The sequence below is a fragment of the Ziziphus jujuba genome, chromosome 1 (assembly GCF_031755915.1).
Source record: "Ziziphus jujuba cultivar Dongzao chromosome 1, ASM3175591v1".
Lineage (NCBI taxonomy): Eukaryota > Viridiplantae > Streptophyta > Magnoliopsida > Rosales > Rhamnaceae > Ziziphus > Ziziphus jujuba.
Window position 1 is genome coordinate 13,641,803 of NC_083379.1, and position 14,394 is coordinate 13,656,196.

General features: G+C 32.1%; 1 protein-coding gene and 1 long non-coding RNA gene across 3 annotated transcripts; one reads left to right on the plus strand and one right to left on the minus strand.

Moving 5' to 3' along the window:
• Positions 1-567: 567 nt before the first annotated feature.
• On the plus strand, positions 568-6,167 carry LOC107433854 (UDP-arabinose 4-epimerase 1). 2 transcript variants are annotated; one of them, XM_016045224.4, is made up of 11 exons: positions 568-743; positions 1,869-2,034; positions 2,575-2,699; positions 3,355-3,468; positions 3,560-3,667; positions 3,768-3,859; positions 4,532-4,673; positions 4,824-4,918; positions 5,039-5,168; positions 5,373-5,517; positions 5,646-6,167. In XM_016045224.4, exons 2-11 carry the CDS (start codon positions 1,974-1,976, stop codon positions 5,885-5,887), a joined length of 1,254 nt encoding a protein of 417 aa, XP_015900710.2. In that variant the 5' UTR covers positions 568-743; positions 1,869-1,973; the 3' UTR covers positions 5,888-6,167. The 2 variants fall into 2 exon arrangements, with proteins under 2 accessions (XP_015900710.2, XP_015900711.2); XM_016045225.4 differs by lacking the exon at positions 568-743 and adding an exon at positions 869-1,269.
• Positions 6,168-9,360: 3,193 nt separating this feature from the next.
• Positions 9,361-14,143, minus strand: LOC112489137 (uncharacterized). The gene is made up of 6 exons (XR_009634745.1): positions 14,094-14,143; positions 13,827-13,891; positions 12,429-12,568; positions 10,256-12,272; positions 10,089-10,162; positions 9,361-9,634 (listed from the first exon to the last, which is right to left on the minus strand). It is a non-coding gene; the product is annotated as an uncharacterized LOC112489137 (long non-coding RNA).
• Between the last annotated feature and the right edge of the window lie 251 nt (positions 14,144-14,394).

Below are 14,394 nucleotides of genomic sequence, written 5' to 3' on the forward strand. Positions count from 1 at the left end.
CAGCTAGAGGGGTGGTCCACGGCCCAAGGCAAATTTCTTTGGTAATGTGGTCAAAAAGTTTCAATATTTAAAAAAAAAAAAAAAAAAAAACTACATATTAGATTCAAAAGCTGTAATTGCAAGTGGGTCCCACTTTCAATAAAGAAAATAAAAGAGTGGGTCCCACAGATACAGGCGGGTTCCAAAAAATGAAGCAAGACGTGTGACCTGGTAGCATGTAATTCGTGACAACACAATAAGGCAGCTCCGCATATGCCGCTGAGACAACATTCATGGCCTTCCTCATTTAAAAAAAAAAAAAAAGTTAAAAAATTTTAAAAAAATTCAAAAAAAAAACAAAAAAAAGAAAAAAAAAAAAGAAAATGAAAAACATTCAGAGCAAAAAGCCACAGATGATTGGATACAAAAGCACAGTCTTTGTACTGAGTGTTACAGAGAAAAGTGATTCTTAGGAAAATTTAAACCAAAAAAAAAAAAAGAAAAAATAAATTTTTTTATTTAAAAAATAATTTAAAAAAAAATTAAAAGTCTACGATTTTCTTTTGCTTCACTTTTCTTTCTCAAACAAAAACCAACATGGATGCAGAGAAATCTCCGCCTATTAGAGCTCATTCATTGGCGGTCTATCTAATCCTCTCTCTCATATACATATTGTTCTTTTTCTGTGTATTCAAACGCAAACCAATCCTGAAATACTGGGGTGGTTCTTCTTCTTCCCTATATCGCCTCTGGCCTCTGCTTTTGTACGTTTTCTCTTTCTCTTTCTCTTCCTCGAATCTCGCTTTTCTCTTTCTATCTCTTACGTTTTCCATCTTCATAGTTTTTACTCAAATTAAAAAATTTGGTCAACTTTTTTGGTGTTTTCTAATTCTTCTTTATGTTTTCTGTACTGGGTATTTAAATTTCTTGTTCTTCTTCCACTTGTGTTTCAAATAAGCTGGAAAAAAGATCTTTTTCTTCCTTGAAAATTAATGGGTTTCCTTTTTACTATGACTTTTTAGTTTTGGCTTTCTTTGTTGGCTGCCTTTAGCACTCTTTTATTTATTATTATTTATTTTTTTAAAAAATTTTCGTCAGGTATTCTCTTATAAATTTTCATTTTCATTTCTGAAAATTGTGTGATATTTTTTTTGTATGCTCTCTGTTCGTTTATCTCCACTATGTGTTGGGTTTTTCTTTTTGTCTCAAACCGCTATAATTACCTTATTGGAAAAGGGAATTAATTTCAATTTTCCAATTTTGTGAATGTAATTTGGGATTGTCTTCCTGGTGGGTTTTCTTGGATCTTGATTTTTTATTATTATAATTTTTTTTTGCGCATTTGGGATTCGTTCTTCTGCTGCACCTCTCTATGATATTGGGGTCCGTCATCTCCTAGATTTTGATTGCTTATTTATATTATATATATATATATATATACATATGTTTTCCTGGTCTTAACTTTGATTTAATGATCATGTGGCTTTTCTCATTATTTTCTTGGAAAGGCATGCTCTGACAGAAGAAAAGCCTTGTTTGAGTCGTTTTTTTCTGTAATTTTGGAACTTTGTGTTTGTTCATTTTTTCTTTCATTGGACCGTCTTTAATGGGTTTGTCTGGATCTTGAAGTTCTTGATCTCTTAGTCTTTCATTTGAACGAAATTTGATTTCTTTGCCATTTAAGTGTCCTGGAATTTCATGTTTCTTGCTCTTGTCAGTTGTTGAAACACCTTGAGATATATTGTATCTTTTACGGTTTTTAACTTTTATATGATCTTTCCTTTCCTTTTTCTGCTTTTAGGCCCAGTTTAAACGCTTTTATTGTTGATCCTACTCCAGTTTTTCCATGTTATTTTCTTTGTACTGATCATTTTTGGTTTTCACTACAGTAATCTGAGCCAAATCATATTGAGGTAGAGGCTATTGTGCTCATTGAACATTGAAGCGTAGCATTTTATACATAGTGAGAAATTATTGTTGGAGAGATTTTCCAAATGCTAAACTTTGGCAGGGCCAGAACCCAGCAACGGTCCGGTCGACCCATGTCTCTTGGAGGTGAGATTTTCTATATATTTGAATGTTATTCCTGTTTATCCTGTTAAAATCAAATTATTTTGTATTGGCAGTATCTATGGCCGTTTGTTGAGTTATCTATATTTAAATGTTTGTCCCCTTTTATCCTGTGGATTTCAAATTTTGGCCTTTATTTGAAGTTTGGTAAACTGATTATAGAGCTATTGACCCCAATTCTATCCACTTATCCGAAAGAGAGAGAGTTTTTGAAAAAGTATAGAATGGAGGCTATTTATTCTTTTGCTTCTATTTGGAATTGATAGAATTAGTAGAGCTTCATTCTGTGCTTAGACGAGAAAAGTTAAAAAAGAAAAAGAAAAAAAGAGAGAGTTGGCTTTAAGCATGAATATGGGTAAACAAGAAGCCATAGGTAGTCATCTTATGAGATATTTTTTCTAACTAGTTTATGCAATTACTTACGGGTTGCAAAGTTGGCACTTTGAATTGGAATCTGTTCCTTGTACTATATGATAGTTTCCATCCTTATTTATTATTATTAAATAACCCTTTTTCTGCTTTTAGGCATGGATTATGCAGATCCGAAGAGGAAGAACAATTTTGTAGGAAAGATTCTTTTGGCTGCTACCCTTACAGCATTATGCATTGTAATGCTGAAGAAATCCCCATCTTTCAACACCCCAAGCCCGGTAAATCCATGCTTGTCTATGACATCAATATCTGTTTGTTTAATCACAGAAATACCTTATTTTTAGAACGGGCCATGCTGGTTAAGCTGATCTGTCCTGGAGCTTGACTTCAAAAGCTTTTGCTGTTGTTCTTGTGTAATGTTTCACATGATACAATGACTATTTAGATTTTTGGTTTGTATCAACAAAACCAAATGGTGCTTTGCTTTTCTGTTTGAGGTTGAAGAGTCTGTTTTTGTATGACTATAATTTTAAATTGGTAGTCCTGATTAGAGAAATCATTCAATCTTTCTGTCACCAGGCTGCTCCTGGAGTTCATCTGTTGTTCCTGTGAATCTCAGATCTATCTTATTCTATTTGATTATAGGACTACCCACTTTTGTTATCAACCTTGTTTCCTACAGGACAGTTTCTTTATACAAGTCATCTAATTTGCTTGAGTTGTTATGGTTTCTTTTATTTTAGGATTTTCCTCTTTATGGTTACCTTGTTGAAAGAACATGGGTAATATATGAAAACTTGGATGTTGTTTTTATATTTTTGCTATTATGCCAGCTTTTATGACATTTGGAGTTTTCTCTTCAAGATGTTTATGAAGACTTGTCTGGATATGTTTTTGACTAATTGTTTTTTCTTTAAATTCATTTCCTTTCAGTTTGCTATTCATGATCCAAGGGTAACTCACGTCCTAGTAACAGGAGGTGCAGGCTATATCGGTTCACATGCTTCATTAAGACTTCTGAAAGACTCATATCGTGTAACTATTGTGGTATGGCTCTGGAAGATTGTGACAACTTAATTATAAATCATTTTGATCCTGTCAATATTTATAAAATTTTAATTATTTACTCTTCTGACAGGATAACCTTTCACGTGGAAACCTAGGTGCCGTCAAGGTGCTCCAAGCATTATTTCCTGAACCTGGGAGGCTTCAATTTATCTATGCTGACTTGGGGGATGCCAAATCTGTATCCTTGCGATACCCTTTTAATAGGGTTTAGGTTTATTCAAAATATTTATTTTAGTAAAGGTAACCAAGCATGGATTTTCCCTTAACTGAATTTCCAGGTAAATAAAATATTTTCGGAGAATGCCTTTGATGCTGTGATGCATTTTGCTGCTGTTGCATATGTTGGGGAAAGCACCCTTCATCCACTTAAGTAAGTATTGCTGATGAGCTACATTATGCCTCTTCATAAATATTCAAAAGTTTCAAAGAAATCCATGCTTAGTTTACTTCTTTGGTAGCCTTATAGTTGCTTCTCAAATGTTACAATTTTGAGTTATTCTGTTATTTCCTGGGGTGCTTTACCTTTTATTAAAATGTTAGCAATCAGAAGCTCTTTACATGGAGCTATTTTTTTATAGGATCAACTAAAAAGTAGTGATTGCATGTTAAGAATGTGAATGTTTCATGAAGACTTCAAAAGCATGTAAAAAGTCAGTGGTCAATTTGAGTTGCATTTTCAACTGTCATTTTTAAAAGTATGTAATCTTTTGGTGAGGATGTAAATGGACTGGTCATACATGAGGCTGAAATTTATGCATATCAAATATACCCTGCAACAATTACCACTTTCTCGTCTCCCATTCTCTTCCCTTCCATTCAAATTTGTGTTCTCGTCTTCTTAGCCATGATATTGTTGGCTGTTTTGGACTGTGTGGTTGGAAGTGATTGCATATTGCTTTTCCATATTTATATACCCTTATAACCGGTATCTTTGATATGTCCTTTTAATTTAGATTGCATTAAGATTTTGTTCTGTTAACTTTTTTACCATTCATGTGGTGAATATTTTAAATTATGTCTGCTGATGTTAGTTTTTGTTCAGGTATTATCATAATATTACATCAAATACTTTGGTTGTTTTGGAGTCGATGGCAGCACATGGTGTGAAGACATTGATATATTCTAGTACCTGTGCAACATATGGAGAACCTGAAAAGATGCCCATTACTGAAGAAACGCCACAGGTGAGATTCTTATGAGGAATTCTATTTTTCTCCTTCCTTTATGAAAGTTGGATGGATAATTTTTTACATTGATGTTTATTTACATAGTATCTTATTTGTCGCATTTACAACAACATCCTAAGTGTTATTTACATCATTCCATGGATTCAGGTTCCAATTAATCCATATGGAAAAGCCAAGAAGATGGCAGAGGATATTATCCTGGATTTTGCAAAAAATTCAGACATGGCAATCATGATTCTGCGGTGGGTATTACTGTGCATACTTATTGTTGTATGAGATTGATAGCCTTGACATTGCTTTACTTCTTTGGTAGAATTGATTATCCTGATTGTTGTTTTTCTCTTTTTGTGAGAATTTTCCAGATACTTCAATGTAATTGGCTCAGATCCAGAAGGCAGATTAGGTGAAGCGCCGAGACCTGAACTGCGTGAGCATGGGCGTATATCTGGTGCTTGTTTTGATGCAGCTCGTGGTATTATTCCTGGGCTAAAGGTATGTTTTTTAATATTCATGTGATATAACCATGTTTATACATTAGCATAGCATATCAATGTAATATCTGTACTGTAATTATGTTTACAAATTTTCACACCAATGCTTCAAAGAAGAAGAAACAGTTCGTTGGTATTACCTGATACATATATTTTTATCCTAGAGGAATGCATGTAGTTTAATTTGGTTTTACACATTTTTCAGGTTAAAGGTACTGATTATAACACCCCCGATGGCACTTGCATACGTGACTATATTGATGTCACTGACCTGGTCGATGCTCATGTGAAAGCTCTCGAGAAGGCAATGCCCAATAAAGTTGGAATCTATAATGTTGGGACTGGAAAAGGTAGGGCAAATGTAACGAATGTTATTCTGATTGCACATTCTTTTCTCGTGTGAAAGATGTGTTACACTTAAGTTGGAATTTGTTCTGAAGTTTATTTTCCCGCCCCTCTTTTGGATCTTTGTTATCAGGTAGATCAGTAAAGGAATTTGTTGAGGCATGCAAGAAGGCAACAGGAGTGGACATCAAAGTCGATTACCTGGACCGCCGGCCTGGTGACTATGCCGAAGTATACAGTGACCCAACAAAGATCAACCGCGAACTAAACTGGACAGCAAAATACACTGACCTGCAAAAGAGCTTGCAGGTTGCATGGAGATGGCAAAAGTCACACCGTAATGGGTATGGGACCCCGTTGGTGATGTCTTCTTGAGAATGGTAGCAGCATTGCATACCGTCATCATCGTGATTGACTCAAGATCCCACATGCTGCCCAGCTTAAGTAGCACATTGTAGTTGAGTTAGTTGAGGGGTTTGGAAATTGAAATTAATTTTGTCATATACATAAAATTATTATTGACTAGTTGTAGAAAAGAGCAGCAGCCTTGTTTGGCTGAAAAAGGAAGGGCAGCCCCATTGTTACATGTATTTGAACAAATGATTAGTTCAATAATGATGCCCAAGATGCAGGTATAGCCTTTATTCTATGTTAATTTTTTCCTCTTAGCAGCCTGCCCTAGCGAATGGTAATAAAAATTTGTGAACCAGTTGATACCAAATGAAGCTAAGTAAGGCAATCCGAAATATATAACAAATTGGAACGGATTTCTTTTTAAGGCGATTTGTTTTTATTCAAACAATAATACTACGCCAAATTATTTGGTCAAATTTTAGAAACAATCGATCTTGACACTATTTGTCATATAATTTGATATCCAAAAATTTATTAAGTGCACAAAAAAAAAAAAAAAAAAAAAAAGAAGAAGAATCCCAGATCTACCATATAAGCGTACGAAGTTTTGGAATCTATGTCAACCTCCCAACGGCATTTCAGATCCCCATATTTTTTCAGTCTGAATCAGATCTATGTTAGGTTGAGTTTGTGGTGGTCCTCTATAAATGTGGTTTAAATTGGTACACCCCTAATTCGGATCTGCATAGTCTTAAGAGGTAGTTGCCAATTTGGTCCCCAGCTTTTCTGGATAGGTAGAGAAAATGACACTTGGTAAGACAAAGAAAATTCGAGAAAAAAGTTAAATAAGTTGAACAATCATTTTGGCTTTTTGTGTCCTCTTCTGAAACTACCATGTTCTTTGGTAACATATTATGACAGTAAAAAATTTATTACTACTTCTCAGATTGAAAAGCAAACTCCATTCGAATTTGAAAATAAAAGATAATAGATACTTGGAAGAGAAAAAAAAAAAAAACAAGAAGGGCTTCAATGGAAATGACTAGCTGTTATTAGCACAATGAAAATGGCTATTTTGTTTTAAGAAAAGGGCATATCCTCTTTTGGCAAATTTATCTGCTGCTTAGTTTAGTTATTTATTTTTTTTAACCCAAAAATTTGAACATTGAAATGTGTATTGGTGACGTGACCTATTGCTTGCTGACAAGTTGATTCGAATTGCTGAAGAAGAAGAAAATAATATATACGGCAAATTCTGTGTTGAAGTTTTCTTCTTGTTATCTAATTCCAGTGAGAGAAAAAAAAAAAAAAAAAAAAAAGGAAGATACAATTTTCAGTGCAGCGATAAAAAATATTTATGCTTTAAGCATGCTAATAATATATGCCACGAAATCCATGTCTTTTTATTTATTTATTTATTTATTTTTTTTTTTTCAAAGGATCCACACGGCTTCTTGAATGCTATAACAATCAACATCACCGCATAAGATAAGTTTGACAGTTTTTACAGCATTTTAATTTTAAAACTCTGTTTTATAATATAATACAGAATGCAAATGTTCCCTTTTATAAGCTAAAGTACAAAAATAATGGTAACAATAATAACAATAAAAAAAGAAAAAAGAAAAAGGAAATCAAAAGAAAAATCAGCATTCATTAAGCATGACAATAATAAATACTAAGGCCTTGTGTGCTTTGACAGTGCATATTATCAAAAAGTGACTTTATTTTATTTTTTAATTTTTTGCTAATAAAGAAAGTTTGATGTTTTACTTGTATTCATTGCAAAGCATTATTTTTATAATAGATGTGACAACAGGATTTTTATAATACTGATTGCAAATGTTCCCTTAATAAGCTAAGTACAAAAAATTATTTATCAAAAAAAAAAAAAAAAAAAAAAACTAAGTACAAAAATAATAGAAAAGAAACAAAAGAAAAGTCAGCATGCATTAAGCATAACAATTAATAAATGCTAGGTTAAGTCAATGGCTACTTGAGTGCTTTGACAGTCCATATTTATGGAAAATGGTCTTATTTTATTTTAATTTTTTGCTAATAAAAAGGGGTTCGATGTTTTTTACTCGTATTTATTGCAAAGCACTATTTTTATAATAGATGTGATGGTATAACTGTAACGCCCCGTTTTTAGTATGTAGCTTTTTGTTTAAACTTTCTAAAAATCACTTATTAGGATGTTTATTCTAAAGTATTTTTGAATTTTGAAATCAATTATTTTGAAAATGTTTCAATTGTTAAAAAAATGATTATACTAAATGATATATGAGATTAGATATCAAATAATTTTTATTAGTAAATTAATCTATCAATTTTCACAATGACCCATATTTACTCTTATAATCTAGCTTATATCAATTGCTCCATATTGATCATCACAATAACATGATTTATTTTATTTTTGGATAGTAAAAAATATTTAAGTAGGATATAACTGGAATGATGAGGAAAGCTTGAGAATATTTTTTTTAAAAAAAAAGTTGTGTTTTTAAAATGTTATTTCTAAGTGTTAAAAGTAGGACTTGGCTTACTAAGGTAAATTGTATGGTTCTTTTAGTCTTGTAGTCGTAGCTATGCTTTTATTAATTTCTTAAACTTATTCTTTCAAGATAAATTGTTAAGTTCTGGAGAATTAAACTACTTTTAGATTTTGATTGAGATTGGGATTTTTTTTTTTTTTAATTTTTGAAATGAAGATTGAGATTGAGATGAAATTAAAATTCATAAAGACACAAGGTAAACCTTAACGAATACATAATTTGTAACTTTGACAAGAGAAAAGCCTTAATTTAAACCTTAAGTTCAATTGAAATTAAACTTTAGTAGTGATGAAATTATGGAAACCCCAATTGAGAAAATATGTGGCTAATATTCTGGGATTGTGGTTTTAATTAGTCATTGAAAAATTCATAAATTTAAATACAGTTTCTTAGTTTGTATCTAAAGTTAACAAAAATTAAGAAGGTGTAAAAAAGTTGGTGATTTTCCCTAGTGTTGACAAAATCTTTTTGTGATCACAAAGTATATGGATTCAAGCCCTAAACACTAAACAGCATCGGGCTCCAAATATACCAGTTTAATAAACACAAAACACCATCCATGTTTGTGGACACAAGCCTAAAAGGCATGTATGTTTTAAGTTTAATTTACTCTGTATGCTAAATTCAAAGCATATCATATTAAATACAATTGTGTTAACAATTAAGTAAAACAAATACAATAGAAGTGCAGACTTGATTACTACAAGTAAGAGTTTATAATTGTCAAAATTTGTATTATTAAACCTATCCTCTAAAACAATTTTTAATACTGAGGATGAGAGATTCAAACACAACACCTTTTGCCTTAGAGAATAAAAGCTATGTCACTTTTTGTCCTCATGGAAACAAAAATTTTAAATAAATAAATATATAATAACTGTTAAGACAGTTTCAGTAGATACCAAAACGCATAGAAATTTTATCCATCAAATGACCTATTATTGCTACTGCTGCTGATGGCTGATGGCAGAAGAAAGAAGAAAAGAATATATTGATTTCCAATAAAAATTTGACTAGTTGAAGATAATATAAGATAATTTGCCAATAAAGTACAATAAATTTCTATGTTTCAATCAAATTTGCCAATATAAATAATTTGATCGAAGGCCCAGGTCCTGATTGGTGGAGGTAGCACAGCAGTGTAAAGTTTCAGCTTCAAAACACAAGGGCAAAGTTTCCAGGAACCATGGAAGTTCATGAAAAGCATCCCCTGACATTCAGATTAAAATTTACTTCAGAATAAGTTAAAAAAGACTTTATAAAACCCTTATCCAGATACCAAAATGTTGAGTAAATTTGCCTTCAGAACTCCATGAAATAAAACTTCATTAAGTGCAAAGCTTCAACAAAAAACCAATCAAAGTCTACCAAGGTAAACTTCAGACCAACTATGCATTACAAAATCTGCTAGAATTTTGTTTAAAAATACTTCTTCCAGAATCAAACTGCCCAAGGTACAAGACAACCTTTCCAAAATATACAAGTAAACTCCTCCAACTGCATATAACCTCCTCCATTATAAAACAACTCTCTAAAACATTTTCATAGGCTACTCCAAATCAAAATTCAAACCAGACTTTCTTCCTACAACGTTAAAGAAATAATATATAAATTCATTTAAAAATATATAAATTAAATTTAAGTAAAAATAATTAATTCTTTACCTCATCTACGTCAATATCATCATCATCATCATCATAAAAACTAGAACTATCAGCATTAGTTGTGGAGCTTGGATCTAACATATAAAAACAACACAACAAAATTAATCAGCAAATAATAAATTACAATAATCTTTAGATACAAGTATATATTAATATGATTTCAATACCTTGGATCTCTTTCTTTAACCAATCTCTAGTGCACATTAAAGCCTTTATTGTCTCTGGTTGAAGTTTGCTATATTGTGGACACACAACTCTCTCACTAGTACTAAAAGCAGATTTAGAAGCAACTGTAGATGTCACTATAGCCAAAAGTCTCTGGCTATCTTATGCAACATAGGATATTACATCTTATTCGGTTTCCACAAAAACAATATATCAAATTCGGAAGTCCGAGGTAGGAGAGATTCATTCATATAATAATCCAACTCTGCCCGTACATGTTCAATTTTAGTTGAACTAGAAACAAACAAGTCAAATTTATCTAAAGGATCCTCATCCTCATCTAGATACAAACTTGACATTGAAGATGACATGGTTGAAGAACCTATATCCACACTCGGTGTATACTTTGATTGATATTCTTTCACCAAATCATAAAATATTTGGCAAATCCTCTTGATCTCAACAGAAGCACGATCTCCATAGATAGTAAGACACTAATGGTCACTCAAACTTCATCTTGTATCTAGGATCCAACACAGTTGTTATAACCATTATGCCATAAATCACATTCCAATACTTTTCAAATTTCTCATTCATATTACTAGCCATCATCCGAATATCATCATTTTCAGACTCTAACGATCGAGAAATTGCCAACTTAATATCGCAAATCTTTGGAAAGAAAAGAATAGTTCCAGAAAACAGCTCTTCAACATTGTAAAACAACTTCGACTACTGACAAACAATCTTAGATACAACCCAATCCTATACGCTTGGGAGAGATTTATATTTAGAGTCTTGTTGTCTCAAATGTGGGAATGCATCCTTGTACATCAAAGCACGAAAAAGCATCAAATAAGTGGAATTCCAATTTGTGGCACAATAAAGAACCAACTTCTTTGTGCTTGGAATACTCAACAAGTGAGTTGCGTCTACAAACTTCTCTTGTTTTTAGAATGTCGCTGTCCAAATAGCAACACTTTCATGGATGCTCAAACTGCTTTCACCTATCAAACTCAAGCCATCTTTCACCATTAGTTTCAAAAAGTATGCACACAACACAAGTGAAGTAATCTACCACCCAACAGAAGCGAGGATGATGCAAGTTTCTGTGCAAAGAGTGTATCTACAATAGCATTATCAATAGAACAATTATCTAGTGTTAAAGTAGATAACTTGTCATTAATTTTCCAATACAATAGGCATTCCATCAACAAATTTGCAATCGTGACAACATTATATGGACATGGCACATATATAAACCGACAAAAATGAAAAATAATAATAATAATAATAAAAAATAAATATCAAGCAATAGCCATGGATAATGAGGAATTTAATAAGTAATTTTTTTTTTTTTTTTTTAAAATACCTGATGATTCAATCCTTCAAAATCCATGAATCATCAATGAAGTTTGCAGTTACAGCCATAAATTTCCTTTGACACAACTTCCACATATCAGTGGTAATGGCAATTTTACTGCAATTTCTTTCCAATTATCTCATTGTTCTCCTTCCCAATATTATACTTTTTAAGGATATCACTTTTTATTCGCTTTCGAGGAACCACATTAAATAGTGGTAGAAGGGCATGAGAAAATCTTCTAAATCCAATATGGTCAACAATAGATAAAGGATACTCATGCATTACTATTATATTAGTTAATACATGCGTGCTTTGAACTTTCTTGATCAATTACATAAGAATTTCTTATCCTATTAGGATTCAAAGTAGAAACCTCATTGTCTCCTTGGTTTCTCGTATTACATAATATTATATGTTCATGCAAGTGTTTTGTTCCATTCCTACTTTCCCCTCCTAGCCTCTTCTCACAATAGTTACATACTGCTTTCATCACCCCATCAATTTTTTGTTTTTTGAAATGATTCCAAATACCAGATGCCAACTTTCTCTTAGAGCCACTATTCTCATTATCTGTATTTGCAATGGCTCGGTTTAGGCTTGAATTAGAACCCGTATTATCTTGAACTGAGTCGGACATGTTTCAAATACTAATCCTGTCGAAAACAAGACATAATTTGGATAAACAGATAATATTTAGGCCCACCATAATTATAGTTATTTGTTATCAACATATTTCTAATGTACTTCCAAGGCATGCCCAATACTTAACCCAACAGATTTAAAAGACAACATATACAATGAAACTGTACCTCCCAAATGCAAAGCCAGCAACTATTTGGGTTGAGATATTGTTGATAGCTTTTCAAATAACTAAATTACGTTGGAGTTCCAAACTAACTAGATTTTCCAAATGACCAAGCTCCTTTGGAATGCTTCTATCTGGGTCTACCTGCAAATAGCCAGATATTGCAATATTTAAGTTAATGATAATTACTTGTTAAATAGCAAACAAAAACACTCTTGAAGCAAAAGTATTTCTGAAATAATCACTTAAAACAGAAGAGAAAATTTTGGCAAAAGGGTATTGGATTCAATCTACAAAGGAGATATGTACACCAAAAACTGAGAGTGGAATGGAGAGGTAAAAATCAATTCAAACACAATCCCTCAGCTAGAAGAGTTTATAGTAAAGTTTAGTTATCATCATTTATTATTATCAGATCTTCACATCCTGGCTATTCTATGTTGCCAAAACCAACCTACGCCCATATGAAAATCCATCACCTAGTTCATGAAGCAGCAGCTACCAGTCATCTTTAGTTCACAAGAACATGCAGCAATACAATGATCAAATTATCACAAAGAGTAAAAGTTTATGTTTTACAGCAGTTTAACAATTAAGGGTAATTTTTTAGGTATTTCATGTCTAAGTTTGGCCAAGTATTTTTAATAAATACAGGTTGAAGGTGTTATACTTGATGCCTAATTTCCTCTTTCCTTATCTTCTATAAGCATATCAAATTGTGCCGCGTATGAAATGTTTGGGTTTTACCCATTCGCATGAAGTCTTTTCAAACTCAGTATTCCTAAATGTTTAGTAAGCTAAAATTGCCATCACTCATATATTACTTAAATCATTAATGAATTCAGCATGTTTTATCATAAGAGATATGTACAACATCTTGGTAGATATTTGATAACGTTTAATATTGAGATGAAAAAAATAATCAACATTGTAACGGCATTTATTATAAACAAATTCCATGCTTGCATTGACTAACATCAAGAATAGGCATGTTGCAATTTCTTCAAAAGAATCCAAAGCATAACATAAATAAATAGCATCAAAGCTGAGGATGAATCAAGAAATGATAGTAACACATAAGATGAAAAGAAGTTCAAAAATTATGAAATTATTTGATTAATGGGTAACCCAGAGAATTATCACAGAGAATCTCCATTTTAAATATATTTAACGGGAAAAAAAAAAAAATCATATATACCTGCATTCCTCGTGATATGTTCTAACTAGTAAAACCAATATTTAACTTGATGATGACAGAATGATATAGAAAATCCATGTATAGAAATATGGAGAAGCAGCAAGAACAGCTTTATTACATAATCTGGAAAGCAAACAAGGATATACATACATACATACATACATACATACATACATACATACATACATACATTCATATACACACCTATGAACCTCCTGAACTTCAACTAGCACTGCCAAATAGCCGCTGCCGAATCAATCGCCGCGCGCCTGAGATTCCATTCGAGTATCAGACCTGAGTATTTGTAATCTCGAAAGTTTTTGGAATTTGGGGATATATTCTGTGGGGAACGATTAGGGAATCAACAAAAATAATAAAAGGAAGAAATTTAAATTCTGGCGGGTATAACGGTATATAGCCCGACCCCGACAACACCAAACCCGTTTGCTAAATCCTCAAAATGCTTCTTACCCGTCTCACTAGGGGCGGATACCCGACAAGATCCCAACGGTCTAATTGCCTCCTACATTTTCAAATAGTTCAAAAGGTTTAAATTAGATTAAACCTTAACTATTTAAAAAAAAAAAAAAAAATTATGGCTAACCTCGCATTAACAAAACTATTTTAATGGGGAACTAATTGGATTAAAGTTAACTATTTTAAATTTAATTCAAACTCGAGACCTTTTGCCTCAGTATATTTTCATCTCAAAAATTACCTTCTTTTTATTCTTATTCAGATTTGGAAATTAGAACCAGACTCAAGACCTTTT

Bases quoted from the DNA above. Each gene is read 5' to 3' on its own strand.
- LOC107433854 (XM_016045224.4), top strand. From the start codon at position 1,974: ATGCTAAACTTTGGCAGGGCCAGAACCCAGCAACGGTCCGGTCGACCC. The intron at 3,469-3,559 runs GTATGGCTCTGG...CTCTTCTGACAG, and splicing joins CATATCGTGTAACTATTGTG to GATAACCTTTCACGTGGAAA. The intron at 5,518-5,645 runs GTAGGGCAAATG...CTTTGTTATCAG, and splicing joins TAATGTTGGGACTGGAAAAG to GTAGATCAGTAAAGGAATTT.